General features: G+C 52.4%; 1 protein-coding gene across 1 annotated transcript in view; it reads left to right on the forward strand.

Moving 5' to 3' along the window:
• The window catches only part of LOXL2 (lysyl oxidase like 2), a 101,690-nt gene that overhangs the window by 57,041 nt on the left and 29,826 nt on the right, over positions 1 to 14,823 (forward strand). Inside the window, exons 4-6 of the mRNA XM_019625406.1 lie at positions 2,229 to 2,440; positions 9,382 to 9,604; positions 13,027 to 13,210. Coding sequence (XP_019480951.1) covers positions 2,229 to 2,440; positions 9,382 to 9,604; positions 13,027 to 13,210 — 619 coding nt within the window. The remainder of the gene's footprint in view (positions 1 to 2,228; positions 2,441 to 9,381; positions 9,605 to 13,026; positions 13,211 to 14,823) is intronic.

The raw sequence follows: 14,823 nt of genomic DNA on the forward strand, positions 1-14,823 counted from the left end.
CACCTGACTTTCCCTATCAGTCCCGCTTCTGCTAAGGGGATGCCGTCCTGCATGAGGACAAGGGCCCAGGGGTCTGCTGAGCCTCTCCCCATGCCCGGCCTTCCTCCTGCTGGTATAGTTGGGGCGCTGAGGTTCACCCTCCCCATGGCAGGGTGGTGGGGGGCGGGTTGGGGGCAGGATCTGCAAATGTAATGAAGTTTGATCAGCCTGCTTGCCCCGTGAGGCCGCACGGCTGATGCCACAGTGGTAACTTTCCTTTGGGCCTTACGCATTACACGCTGGAATTCCAGCCCTGCCGCTGAGGTGGAAAGAGACAGGCCAGTTTAGACCTCAGGCCCTCACTTGGCTCACTTCTGTCCATGTGTCTTAGTGGCACGGGTCCTGTGGCCCAAATGGAAGCTGTAAAGAATCCAGGATCCAAGCTGGCCAAAATCATCCTGCCACTGGCGGCTTTCCTTCCGCTCTGTGTGGAAAGGAACCGGGGCCCAATGCCATCACTGCTGGCCCACATACTTTCCACCGCCCTGCAGGACTGGTGGAGCAGGGCCTGGCTTTGCACCCTAAAGCCAGTGGCAAGGAGACATGAATCCCTGGGCACCCAAATAATAGTCCTGTTCATCCTCGTGGTTCCTTGGTATCATGGCTGGACAGGGGCTTGGGCACTCAGGTCGCCAGGTCCCTCCCTGCTAGCACCCCTGCCCAACCCCACCTCTCCCTCCCTGGCCCAGCTCAGAGATCTTCTCACCTGTACTCCTGCCTCTAGGTGGTCCTGGGGAGATAATTGGTGTCAACCAATTTCTCATGTGGGAAATGGGGATGACAATAGCCATAAAGCACCTCGTCCTATTGACTGAAGACTAAGTGAGAGAAAGTACGTAAAGCCTTACTGCTGGGCTCACAGACAGTAGCTGTTATTAATACATTGCAGTTCATCAGATCGGAATATAGATTTGGAGCTGGGCACACTGAAGGGGCTGGAGGGGAGGTGGAATCAGTCATGATGGACTGTGGGCACCTCCCTGAGTGATTTGGGCATTACTACATAGGCAAAGAGTGGGAAGTCAAGGGACAAGATTAGAAAGAACTTTCTGGTGGCTGGCCCTATGACAGATGGATGGAGGAGGGAGATGGAGGCAGGAACTCAGTTAGGGAGGCTTGCCCGAGCTGGCGGTGTCCCCAAAGGGCAGGGGCAGAAGCAGAAAGGAGGGGCTGGAAGGGGGAGATTCAGGAAGGAGCTTCCATAGCGTTTGAGGGCAGAGTGGGCAAGCCCCGGAAAAGCACAAACTCCAGGGTCACCCCCATTCCTCTCGCCCAGCTTAGCCTCTCAAGACCCCCTGTCCTACCAAATCCCTGGGGCTTGAGTGGAGGCATTGGGCAGGGACATTGCCACTCAGTGTTGGGGTGTGGGGAGGACAGCCCTCACTGCAGTGAGGCGGGAGCCTGCCCCCCACCCAGCCTCTTCCAGCTCCTCCTGTCCAGGTCCTGCTTCTCTCACTCACTGCTGCAGAAAGATGAGTGGGGCTTGGAGTGAGGAGGAGGCTTTCCGAGGGCCTCAAGGCATTCAGAATCTTTCCCTTCCTTGCCACAGATGTGTGTCTCCCTACCTCCTGGTCCCCTGGATGCCCCTCCCTGCTAAGCAAACTGTGTTCCTGCACACAACTCCTCCCCTTCTCGCCTGGGATTTTCTCACTCGGGAATGTGGACTCTGGGGCCTGAGGTGGTGTGCAAGATGGCACCACTAGCCTGAGGACAGCTGAGGCTCATCTACCTGAAAGATCAGCGGAGAGACATACATACACATGCACACACTCTCTCTCTCTCATGCACATACACATTTGCGAGTGAACTGCAAAATCCAAATTATTTTTAATATAGAACATGAAAATTCAAAGAACACGTTCTCTCTTCTGCTCTAACTTCGGGACCCCTGCAAGAGGAGGTTGTTGCCCTCTGCTCTCCAGGTTTTTTTGTAGGACAAGGGAGAAGCTGCCGGGACCCTCCAAGTCTTTTGACCCCTGCTCCTTCTCCTCCAGTCCCTGCAGTCATACTTCCTCCCTTAATAATGCTTATTTAAGTGTGGCTTTATGCTGTGTGCTCATGGGGAGCACCCGTCGCTCCCTGCAGGGCCTGGGGGTAGAGGCAGGCTAGCCGAGTGCCCTCCTGTGGTCACCTCTCCATGGCCAGACCTGGAAAGTAACCTGTGTTCTTCGGTGCCTCCTCCTTCCCAGAACCTGAACATCCAGGTGGAGGACATCCGGATCCGAGCCATCCTCTCCGCCTACCGCAGGCGCACCCCCGTGATGGAGGGCTACGTGGAGGTGAAGGACGGCAAGGTCTGGAAGCAGATCTGTGACAAGCACTGGACTGCCAAGAATTCCCACGTCGTCTGCGGCATGTTTGGCTTCCCTGGGGAGAGGACGTATAACACCAAAGTGTACAAGTAAGAGGCCCACACGAAGTGTGGCTTCCTGGGCGGTCACCCACCTTGTGAAGAGTAAGCTTTTGTGGTGGCGCTGGGCAGAGGGCCTCCGCCAGCCTGCTGTCATGGGCAAGCCTTACCTCTCAGACACTGACCACCTGTGGGAGACAGACCCCTCATGAATGACAAAGGCAGAGTGAGGGGAGGATATGACAGAGGTGCAGTGTAGGCAAAATCCATGTCTCGGTGCTGATAGCCAGCTCAGTGACCATGAGGCTGAACTCTGACAATACCCAGGCCGGGCGGGGTAAGGACAACACCAATTTAAGAAGAAAAGTTTACTTGCCCTCAGTAAATAATTAATCTGAGAAATCTGGAACTTTCAGCAACTGTTAGGAAGTTGAGAAACTGATCAATTCGGTCAGTTATACCAATGCCAATGAAATCTTAGTGCTGTTCTGGTTTCCATGGTTAATATCTCCCCAGGGGGAAGGGAGTACGTAATAATGGGATTTAGAGTAATTTGCCCCGAAGGGCTTCCAGTGAAGGGGTTTCACCCTGTGATAAACTGGTGGCCCGTAGTATATTGGTTGGTAGTGGGGCCTTCCTATCTCCTCTCAGTAATGATAATAATAACCTGTTTACAGAATGCCTACCATGTGCCAGGCTCTGTTCTTAATCACTTAATCCTCACAACACTAAGAAGTAGGATTTGATTTTAGAGCTGAGGAAACCAAGTCAGAGAGGGAGGTGGCAGATTTAGAATCCAAACACAGGCCTCCAGCTATGGGATCCTCACTGCTACACAGTGTAGATTCACAACTCTTTCCTTTTGTTACTGATGTTGGGGTTCTTGGGTTCCCCAACATAGAAATTGAGAGGAAACCCCAGAAATATTCCCAGGCAGATTTTATTAAGTTTATGCTCAAACACAAAGGAGACAGCACAGAGGAAAGGAAGGTCCTCCCAACTGACTCGGGAGCCGGATGTGCTTTAATAAGCTGGGGACAAAGTCTTGCGGAAAGGGGGGGTTTTTGAAAACGGAAGGCTTTTTGAAAGTGGTGGGCTTTCTCTACCTGATATGCTGCCTGGTAACCACGTTCACACCTGCGCTGTTGGGCAAGATGGCGGGCTGCTCATTATCGCCACCTGGGGAAGGTCGTATAGCGGACAAGCCTTGATCAACCGCACATGCAGAATAGTGGTGTTGACATCTGTATGGAAGTAAACAGTTAGAAGGCAGATGAAATCAGCAACTTCTGCATTTTTGCGTAGGGAGTGATAGGGTGGTGGCATTTCTTCGGCCCCAGGCCCAAGTCTCTATGTTGTCTCACTTTTAAGCCAGAGGAAGTCAGGAGACCTGGGATCCAGCCCCAGCTGTCCCTCCAGATCCTTGGGGCTAGAGCAGCCTGCAGGCCCCTGGGCTTGGCCTGGCCGCCTTGGGTTAGAGCCCCGAGTCCATCATTAGGCTGAGTGCTCATGGGTGTGCGGCTCAGCTGGGAGGGCTCACTGCCCCCGCCCCCAACCTTGGGGCCGATCCTGAATCCCACCCCAGCCACCTGGACCTTCCTATATGCACTGGGGGTCCTGGTCCTCTGCATACTTTGGAGAAGTTCTACCAGCTCGCCAGCTCCTTCCCTGGGGACACGTTCTCAGTTTTTTCTACCAATTGGAGCCAAGAAAAGCAAACCGCCCCACCCGTGACAGGTTCCCACCTGGCTTCCCCACAGTACCCCAGCCTGGCAGCTGGCCTGAGTCCAGTTCTGGGCCTGGGAAGGCTGCCATCAGCCCTGCCCAGGATAGAATGGGGTGCCCGAGGCCAGGCAGTATGTGCTTGTTCAGAAGGCATCTGAAAACCTATTCAAAGTCCTCATCCTGATTTTGAGGAGGGATCGCAGATCTATTTTGGCCACAGGGCCCCAGGCAATCTGCTCAGGTGCTGGGTTTGAAACCAGCCTCCCTGCTCTTCCCACCCCCTAAGTGTGTAGCTTTGTTTTTCCAAATGGGGGCAGGAAAGGGCTTCAAAGGCTGGGGCATCCACAAGGCTGGGTGGTGTTCTCCACCAAGGCCACTGGAAACCAGCTACCCCTCCCAGCGTCTAGCTGGAGATGAACTGGAGGGGCAAGAAGGCGGGCAAAACTTTCTCAGCTTGTCTGTACCATTTAGTGTTCATCTCTGGGGCTCACAGTTGGGCGCCAAAAGAGACAGGTATGCTGGGAAAGGTTTTCTGTGCCTTGGTGGTGCTGTTAGGGGCTGAGATGGCAGCTGGGTGGAGGAAGTTGTTAGCAGAGAGAGAGGACTCCCAGGGCGGGTTGGCCTCAGAGGCCGCCCGGTCCAAGCCCTCAGTCTGCATGAGGGAAAACTCAGGCCTGAAGGGCGGTTGACTTGGAGGTCACAGAGCCTACTCCTGCCAGAGCCTGAGGGCTACTCTAGGGAGAACTCTCCACACTGCTGCCTCCACCTTCAGACCTGCTCCACCATGGCCACTCAACCCAGACCACCACCACGAGGCTTGCTGTTAGTCTGAGACCTGGGGCAGGGCCGGCCTGGGGATGGGGTGTCTGTGAGCCCTGCTCAGAAGTAGATTACAGCAGCAGCCAGGGATCTAGAAAGGTCACATCCAGCATGGTCCCTGAATCCCTGGCTTCCAGTAACATCTTTTCCCATCTTCCTTTTACTCTTCCCACAGCCTGTCCCTGTGGTTGCTGACATCACCCCCCACCCCCTCTGAGGCAGGGGAACTGGCCTCCAAGGGAAGCCCTTCTCTGTCTGGAGAAAATTGTTTTCAAAATAAGTCTCCCTCTGGGATGGGGTTAGTAATGTCCATGCATCCCCCATACCCCTTAAGGGGCTTTACAACCTTGGAAATTCTTCCACCGTGGCTCCCTCTGTTAACCTGCAGGTCTGGTGGCCACTCAGAGGCCTTGGAGTGACCCCTAAAGCTGGGACCTCAGCTCTTCCTCAGAGCCTCTGCTAGCCAACCCCTCCCCCAGATTGGAAGAGTCCAGGATGTCACTTGCATGTCCCCAGAGGCCTCTGTGCCCATAAGCCTGCCTGCGTGGAGCCTGGGGCTCCTGAGTGTGGGCTGCTTTGCCATAAGCTCACTTCTACACTGGGCTGGGGAGCTGGGTATATACCTTGAAGCCAGTGAAGCTGAAAGCCTCAGGGCCCATCCCTGGGGCAGAAGCATTTCATATTGTAGCCTTTTCAATTTTTTTCCCTTAAAACAGGATCCCGCTATTGATAATTGATTTATTGACACGAGCTCACTAAGCAGGGATACTTCATCTAGTGTTGCATCTTGAAAGTTTGGAAGGGCTCTGGTTGGTTGGTTGGCTGAAACATGGACCAAAAAGCCCATGAGTAAAATGGAAAAGCCATCCTCCTTTGGTTTCATGTAGAGAAAAGGATTCAAAGGCTTAGAGCAGGGGTCAGCGAACTGCGGCTCACAAGTCACATGCAGCTCTTTGGGTACGTTCTGTCCCAAAAGTTTGCTGACCCCTGGAAGAGCCAATCCTGTCCCTCGAAGTTTGGCGAGACCTATAAAACAAATGAAATCACCATTATGTGAATAATATCCTTTAAAATTTTTATAAATGAAACTATGAGAGTTTTATTTTCATTTTCAATTTTACTTCAGAGCCACATGTACGCACCCAAAGAGCCGCCGTGTGGCTCCCGAGCCGCAGTTTGCTGACCCCTGGCTTAGAGAGCTTGGAAGGTTAGAATGGATTTGTCATTTGAGACCTACTCACCCACCCTGAGAGGGTGTAAAGGACACACCTTTCACCACAACAGAGGAATAACTGTCAGGAAGGTCTCAGAACCCTTGATGACTATGATCACTCTTCTCTGTAGGCCAGACCTCACAGTGGGACTGCAGTCACCGAATTAGGAAGCCTAAATCAATTACCCAAATGATCCTGAGGTGGCAGCAGCCAAGTGGCAGCCATTAACCACCGAAGGCGAGGTGGGCGTGGTTATGGAATGGCAAGCACAGTCAAAGCAGCCATCAGATTAGTCGAACCTGTGCAGAACTACTGCACTGACTAGTTGATCATGGTGTCCCTAGAAGTGCAATACAGTCATGCACCGCTTAATGATGGGGATACGTTCTGAGATATGTGCCATTAAGTGATTTCTTTGTTGTGTGAACCTCACAGAGTGCACTCACATGAACCTAGATGGTATAGCCTACTCCACACCTAGACTATGTGGTACACCACTGTTATATATGCAGCTCATCGTTGACTGAAAAGTCCTTCTGTGGCACATGACTATAGATAGGAAGCCAAATAATTCTTGTTCTGTAGAAGAAAAGTTGTAGGTCAAGTGAACAAAAGTCTAACCTGAATCATAAAAACAGAAAGTCACAGCCCTCAATCAATTCCCAGACTTGAGCCAGCTCTGGGTCTATAAAAGACCCAGAACCCAACAAATGAAGAGGAGGCCAGGTCCCCTTGAGGAAGAATCTTGGTTTACTGCCAAAATTTTATACTGTTCATCTTTCTTGAAGCCTTCCCCAAGGGGACACAGGACCTTTTACCAGGATAACTGTACATTGGGAAAGAGGAAATAATCAGAACTTTGGGGGACTACTGGACACTGGCTGTGAACTAACAACACTGATACAGGAGACCTAAATGTCACTGTGTCCCACCAGTCAGAGTAGCGGCTTATGGAAGTTAGGCAATCAGTGGAGTTTTAGCTCAGGTCCGTCTCGCAGTAGTAGTCCACTGGGTCCCAGGACCCATCCCGTGTAATTTTCCTACTTCCGGAATGACTAATTTGAACAGACATACTCAGCAGCTGGCAGGATCCCTGAAAAACCTGGCTTCCTTTTGGCTCTGGGAGAGCCAGCACAACTTTTTATTTTTAGTTGAATCAGTCCAGCTCAGTGTTCTTTCTGCTACCCAGCCATAGGCCTGGGCACCTCTGTCTCAAGCAGGCTTCCCACTCGGCCAATGGCTGTCCTGTAATTTCAGTCCCTCTCCAATTACCAAGGTCTAGCGTGGACTGTTCACCCATCCTCCCCGGAGCTCGTAGCTGCACCCCCTGAGGTCTGTCCAGCATGAATCATGGGGAAGAGGTGGGTGTTGGATGGTGGGAGCCTGTGGAGAGTCAGGACACATTCCTAAGAGCTGATGTAAGAGAGGGGAGGGCCGCCTGGGAAGGCATGAGTGTTCTGTGTTTGCTGTGAGTGCTTCGCTCTACATTAAGAGGTCAGTACATGTGTTCCTGGCAGAGGGTGTTCTCTGAAAGCTTAGAGCAAAGGGATTCTCCAAGCCAGTGAGAGCTGACCAATCCTTGTGCAGCTGATACCCCCACGTGGGTTCTCTCTCCTGGTGTGGGGTGTCATGGGGAACAAACTGGAGTTTGTGGTTCCAAGTGCAGGGGCCTCCAGAAAGTGGGGAGGGACAGTGGTTCTTGGAATTATCAACAGTCCTCCTGAGTAGCTCTCCGCTGTGGGACGCAGCTCTGGTGAGCACATATCCTAAATTTTCCAAGACTGTCCTTTTTTCAAGGATTCTGTGTCATTGTGTCCACAGGTGCATTAGAATTGCTTGGAGTCTCAGTCTTTGGTTAAGGACAGATATCAGTGGTGTCTGTAGGGTTTTTCCTTCCTCTCTGATCATACCCCATTCACTTCAAGACAAAGCAGAAACTTCCAGGTCTGCTGAACCAACAAAACGGGACCTTGCTTCTGCCCCTTCCAGGGCCAGACTGCCATGAGAGCCCCTCCAGTGGGCAGCTGGCAGTGATGCTGTTGGGCTTTGTCTGGCATCTCACTGGGTTCTGCCAAGCTGAGACAAGCACACAGACCAGACCCCAAAGAGCTGAGATAGCAAGAGAGGACAGGGTGTCCTCTCTGCCCTCCGCCCTCGTAAATCCCACCGTCATTCAAGACCCAGTTCAAAGCCTACTCTTTCCTGAAGTCCTCCCTCGTCACTGCAGCCACAGGAATTTCTCCCTTCTCTTATCTCTTCTTTTTTCCCCTTACCCAATACAGAATTTCTGTTACAAACACTTACATAGCCCTTCCTATGTGCTGGGCATGGTGGTAAGTGCTTTATGAGTATTAAGTCATTTAATGTTCCTAATTATCTTATCAAGTAGACCCTATTGTTACTTCTAACTTGGAGATGGGGAAACCGAAGCACAGTAAGCTTTCCGTTAGCCAAGTCCTGACTCCTTGGTTTGGTTATTTTAGAAAAACACTTTGACTAAACTTGATCCATATTTTGCCTTCCAAAAAAAAAAAAAAGGATAGGCGATATAGGCTAAGAGCTTTCCCAGGACGTGGCGTGGAGACAGCCTCAGCCTCACTGATTCCTGGGTGAAGATTTGATCAAGTCTGTGGCTGAGTTTCATCACCATTATTATTTCCATTGCCAAGAAATTATACTTTGATTCAGTAGACGAGGTCATTTTAGACTGTTCTCATTGGATTTACACCTTTAATCTTATATATCATTGGGAGAGAGTTTAACTATCAAGCTGTCATGCCCATTGACAAAGGGAAATAAAGGGAGGGAATGACAACAAATGTTGAAATTATCTGGAGAGTTCGGGTGGCCAACCACTGTGGTCAGGACTAAGGGGTTTCCTAGGACCAAGGGTCTCTCTCATCTCTTTTTGTATTTATGGGCTGTCGTATTATCTCCTAAAATGTAAGCTGCCTGGGGGCAGGAGGTCACGTCCCCTTTCCAGATCCTGCCCAGCACATGACCCAACATGAGCGGGGCACTCAGTGAGCGTTAGTGGGTACGCTGTGCGGACCCCCATCTGTGAAGCCCAACCAACCTCCAAGAACAGGAACCATGGCCGCCTGTTTCCTCCTCCAGATCCCCAGCATCCAGCACAGTGACTGGCCCAGGGCTGGTGCCCAATGTCTCGCTGTGGAAGGAATGAGGGTGGGTGCTATGAAATCCTGGTCACCTGCCCCCTCCCGCCCTCCGCAGAATGTTTGCCGCCCGGAAGAAGCAACGCTACTGGCGGTTCTCCATGGACTGCACGGGCACGGAAGCCCACATCTCCAGCTGCAAGCTGGGCCCACAGGTGTCGCGGGACCCCGTGAAGAATGTCACCTGCGAGAATGGGCTGCCAGCTGTGGTGAGTTGTGTGCCTGGCCAGGTCTTCAGCCCTGATGGACCCTCAAGATTCCGGAAAGCCTACAAGCCAGAGGTGAGCATGGGACAGGAGCCTGGACACTTGGCACCTAGGGTGGGGTGGTGGCAGTTAAGGGAGCAGATGGGACAGTGAGGAGAGCCAGTCCCAAATCCAACCACTTTTCTAGGGGGCAGGAAGGTGGAGAACACCTGTCAGGGCCAGCCTCACCGGTAGGTGCCACCTCTAGGGTGTGACAAGCAGCTAGGCCCCCGCCCCAAATCTTGAACACCCCCACCTGCCCTTCCACCACTGCTGCTTCAGTCTGAGACCAGAGCCCCCTCTGTGGAGGACATTCACTGTCTGCTGGCATGAAATGGGGGTGCACCTTGTGCTTCTGCACAATTCCCAGAGGACAAAAGCGCTCTGCAGCTTTTGGAAACACAATACAACCCTCAAAAGCACATGAACTCAGCTACCACGATTTTCAAGCATGTTTTGGTTTATTCTTCAGCAGAAAAGATAAAAATTTTAAAAAGCGTTCACAAAGATAGAAAAAGAAAACCTGCCATCACCATGCCTGTGTCACCTGTACGCATTAGTCACATTACACGTATGTGCTCCAGCACCCGTGAGCATGTACGTGTGTGAGCATAGGCAGGAGACGCAGTGCACATCGGTTCACGTACATGAACACCCCCATTTCAAAAGACGGACTTCTTAGGACAAGTGAACTATCCCAACCGTGGCAGGCTTGGTGCAGCCTCCGAAGAAGTTAAAGGACAGCCTTGAACACCATGACAAGGCTTCCCTTTTTCCCACCCTGCTTTTTTCATATATCCACCAAAGGGCCTCTGGGATATGCATGTTCTGGAGACTGCTAACATGGGGCCGGAGGGTGGGAAGAGCACATGGAAGAGGGGCAGGGAGGGGAGGAAAACACGTTGATCAGTTCCTAGGGAATGATTCCCTGTGGCAGATAAAACCTCGGAACTTAGTAATTAGTCAGCTGGGCAGGGAGGAGTTCCAAGCCAGCTCTGACCGTGGCAGGGGCAACAGGAGGGGAAAGGTCATGATGGGGGCAGATGGTGTGTCCAGGAAGTGGGCGGGAGGAAGGAGCAGCCCCTCCCCAAACCTGGGGGGATTTGTTGGCCAGGCAGCATCACTGTGTCTCCTTTCCCCTCTCCCTGCCTGCCCTCTCCAGTCACCCCTCCCCACCAACATCAGTGACCTGCTTTTGGAAAGGGGGGGAACAATACTCATCTATCTGGAAAGGGAAACAAGCCAGATAAACCACATTGGGGGCCTTTCCCAGGCGAGGGGTGGTGTATTTGGACAAAAGAAAAGCCGTAAATGAAAGGAGTGAAATGAATGCTGCAGCCCGGCCATCAACCACAGGGTGTGGGAACTATCTGGAGTGACTTCCTGGCACTTCCAGCAGGCAGCTGGCCCTGTCCCCTCAGTCCCCACAGGGGCCTCCGAAGTGCATAGACCTGACCACATATCACATGTGTGCAGCCTGGTGACACAGGCACACCTGGACAGTGGCAGAGCCCCCCTCTGCCCCACCATATCATCACTTGGTTCCCTGCCATGTGATTTAATGGTCCCATCCTTTCTATGGCCTCAGCCTGAGCCTGTGAACTTTCTTCATGTGTCACCCAGAATACCAGGCCCTACTGTTTGGAAATTCCTCTTACTGTGTGGTTTAAAGCAAGGGAATCAAGTTCATACCAAACCAATTTGAAAAAAAAAAAAAAAGAGCAAGAGAGCCTTACATCATATTTTCCCTTGGTTTCTTTCTTTCCTGCAGGGCCAAGTGACTCTGCCTGGCCACTACAGGCTGCAGCGGGGTTATTGGTACCTTGCCTCCATTAAGCTTGGGTCACGGATGGTCTGCTCCATGGGAAGGGGGCCCTGGCATCCAGCTAGACAGCTTGGGAAGGGAGGTGGGATAAGGGAGGGGTCACAGTCTCCAGCAAACAGGGGCTGGAGCCAGCAGTTTTACTAGTTTTGTTTTCTTAAGCTAGAATCAAGGTCCCTGAAGCCAATGGGTGATTTGTACCCACCCCAGGCCCTTTTCTTCCCCTGCTAGTGCCAGAGTCAGAGCAGTCCCTGAGGTCTGTAAACCTGGGTACTGTCACAGCACCTCACCCTGGCCACAGCAACCACGAGGCACAGTTGGTGGGGAGACAGATGTGGCCAAGTAGGAACCTCACTGGAGGATGGAGACACAGGGTCTCATTTGATCCCTTGCCCCTCAAAGTGGCAGGTATATGTGAATGTCTGAAAAACACCACCTCCAACCAGGCCTGCTTTGGCCTGACCATGGTAGGGTGGGCGGTGAAGGGAGGCCCAGGCCGAGGACTGCACAGGCCAGATTAGAACAATGACTGGTGTGAGCCAACACATGTCAAGCAGCTGCAGAGTCACACCTTAACTCCCTCTGTGTTGAATCAAATGAGTGTCAGCAGTAACTCAGAGCCTTGAAGCCTTCTGAGTCCCCCACCCCAACCAACACACACATGCACAGGTGCACACACATTCACATACCATGCATGCATGCACATTCACATACCATACATGCATGCACAGAGACTGATGCAAACCAGGTTATGTGGGCAGGTGGAGTCAAGTGACATGTAAAATGTAATCCAATGGGGTCAAGATGCTGGTGGCGAGTGGATCTTACTCCTGTGCAGTTAAATAGACCCCATGTTAATGCTTCCAGGCTGTCAGTGAGCAATTGGGGTATTTAAACTGTAGCTGCCTGTCCTGTCTGCGTATGCTGGTGGGGCTGCATCTTCTGAAGATGGGGCCGATTTGGACTTGGAGTGGAGTCAGGGCTTGCAGGAGCAGAGTGGTGGCCAGGCAGGAGCCCAGCCCCAGGACAGATGTTGGCCTCAGCCAGTGTGAGGCGCCCACCCCCTATGCCCTTGCAGCATTCGTTCTCTAAGTCAGAGCCTTCCCTGTGAGCCCCATTCTCCTGCCTCTCACTGGCAAGCAGAGCTGGATCCTTGCAGTGCAGTTTGTTTAGTGCCCTGAAGTCTCCTGCAGACTAGTGTATAGCACTCTGTTATCAGCCAGTTAGAATGACAGTCCATCTGGAATCTGCAGACTTGGGGTGGGAAGATCAGAGCTTTTTACTGTAGCTCTAAAGCTTGAGGTTCTGGGTGAGGAGTAGAGGGAAGTGCTGGTGGTAAGGTCCTTGAGCCAGGCCTGGGTTGGGGTGACAAGCTAGTGAGGGTGTCAGTGGGCTTCCCAGTTGTCCAGGACTAAAGCTCTGTGAGAGTGTGCCAAGGGAGCTTGCAGCAGAGTTGACCATGCAGAGTGAGTGCCCCCCACACACACCTCACACACACATACACATCTAGTATAGTTTCAGCTCCTGGCCTGGGTGCCTAGGCTTGGAGTGGGGGTGGTTGGGAGGGAAGGGAGTGGACAATGCCCGCTGAACGTGCATCAGCTTTTGCACTCAGCAGGACCTTGTGTTTCTTCAGCAACCCCTGGTGCGGTTAAGAGGTGGTGCCAACGTCGGAGAGGGTCGCGTGGAAGTGCTCAAGAACGGAGAATGGGGTACCATCTGCGACGACAAGTGGGACCTGTTGTCTGCCAGCGTGGTCTGCAGAGAGCTGGGCTTTGGGAGTGCCAAAGAGGCCATCACGGGCTCCCAGCTGGGGCAAGGTGAGGAATGGGTTAGGGTTAGGGTTGAGGTTGGGGAGCCCAGCCCAGTTGGCTGGCCTACTGCTACCCAGCCTGTTCTTGCTTCTCCGGCCTCCAGCCGCTGCTGCTCTTAGAGAACCCCAGGCCTCGCTCCGGTCAGTCAGAGTTGGAAGGGTCTTAGGGAACAGAGTCCCCTCACAAGGATTTACAGGCTAAGGCCCAGAGAAAGGACAAAGTGACCAAGATGAGACTACATATGAGCAGCCAATGACTGTTTTAACAGAGGTCTCCCAACCCCTAACCCAAGGCTCCTACTGCCCCGCTGAGAAACTGGGAATCTCAGGACCCTCCTTGAGGAGAGGACCTCAGGATTCATCAGGCTGTGGACCACCCTGGGCACAAAGCAATCCCAAATATCCTCTGACTTTTCCACTCTAGCACAGCCCCCAAAACATTCTCTCCATGCCACGGGAGATTGAGAACATTATGCCCCTCTCTCGATGTCATGAGACACTAAGGAGAAGGGGCCTGGTTTTTATTAAGCGTCCTGAAAAAAATCTTCCATTTGAGCAAAGAACAAACTATAGGAGGCTTTCAAGCAGGTCAGTCTGTTGAGAGCAATGTTGTGAATGTGACATGACAAGACAACAGATAGTGTCCTCTCCTGCTGAGCCCGTGAAGACCACTGACCCGTGCAAGCCCTGGTTCTTCAGAAGGAGGACCTTGTCCCAGACTCAGCAACACAGTGAGTGCCCAGCCCGCTCCTGGAGAACTGTGGACTGAGCAAGGGAGATCAGTCATCTATCTCCTGGAATCTTTTCAGTGTTGACCAGCAGGGAGGCCGCAGTGGACTGGAGGCTGCCATGGCTGGGAGGGATTGTGGTGGAGGGAGAGTGGGCTGCGGACGAGGGGCGGGGTGTCCTGTCGTGTGAAGACAAGATGTTTCCATGCTTTCAGACCTAGAGCCATTGCCCACAGAAAGGAATGTGGTGAGGTCACAGGTCACATCCCAGAGGAAATAATAGCCCAGTGGACGGGAGAGAAAGTCCTGGAATCCAACGGCACTGCTAGAGGGGAGCTTAGGTCATCTAGTCCAAAGATAAGGAATTTGAGGCTCAGTAGAACATGCCTGAGGTCACCCCAATAGTTAGTGGTAGAGAAAGACTGAAACCCCAGTCTTCTGACTCTCACCTTTGGGCTTCTCCCTTAACACCCCCCTTGACCCAGTCTTACTTACGATTCAGGATACCTTTCTACCTCCACTCTCCAGTTCCTGCAAGCCTCCTGGGTGTGCGCCAAAGTTTGGGGTCTAGGGTGGACTTTAACATAGCAGCATGCCACCCGGCAGCCTGTTAGACCCCATGACAGTCCTCCTCCTCCCATGTCATAGGTCTCATAGATTCCTACAGTCTGTTTTCCTGATTGGCTGATGTGATGGTTTGTACTCCCCCAAGGCCGACAGGAAAGAGACCACTCATTCTGAGGAATAAACAAGCACTGGATGACATAAACATTCCATGTCTCCTGGGTATGTGTTATTTGACCTAATTATTTCATTGCCCAGAGCAGCCAAAGTTTTCTGAGTTTTCCAAGCCTGCAGAACTCTGGCCAAAAGAGACGTTGGGCATTTTCAA

This window comes from Hipposideros armiger, unplaced genomic scaffold (assembly GCF_001890085.2).
Source record: "Hipposideros armiger isolate ML-2016 unplaced genomic scaffold, ASM189008v1 scaffold_625, whole genome shotgun sequence".
Lineage (NCBI taxonomy): Eukaryota > Metazoa > Chordata > Mammalia > Chiroptera > Hipposideridae > Hipposideros > Hipposideros armiger.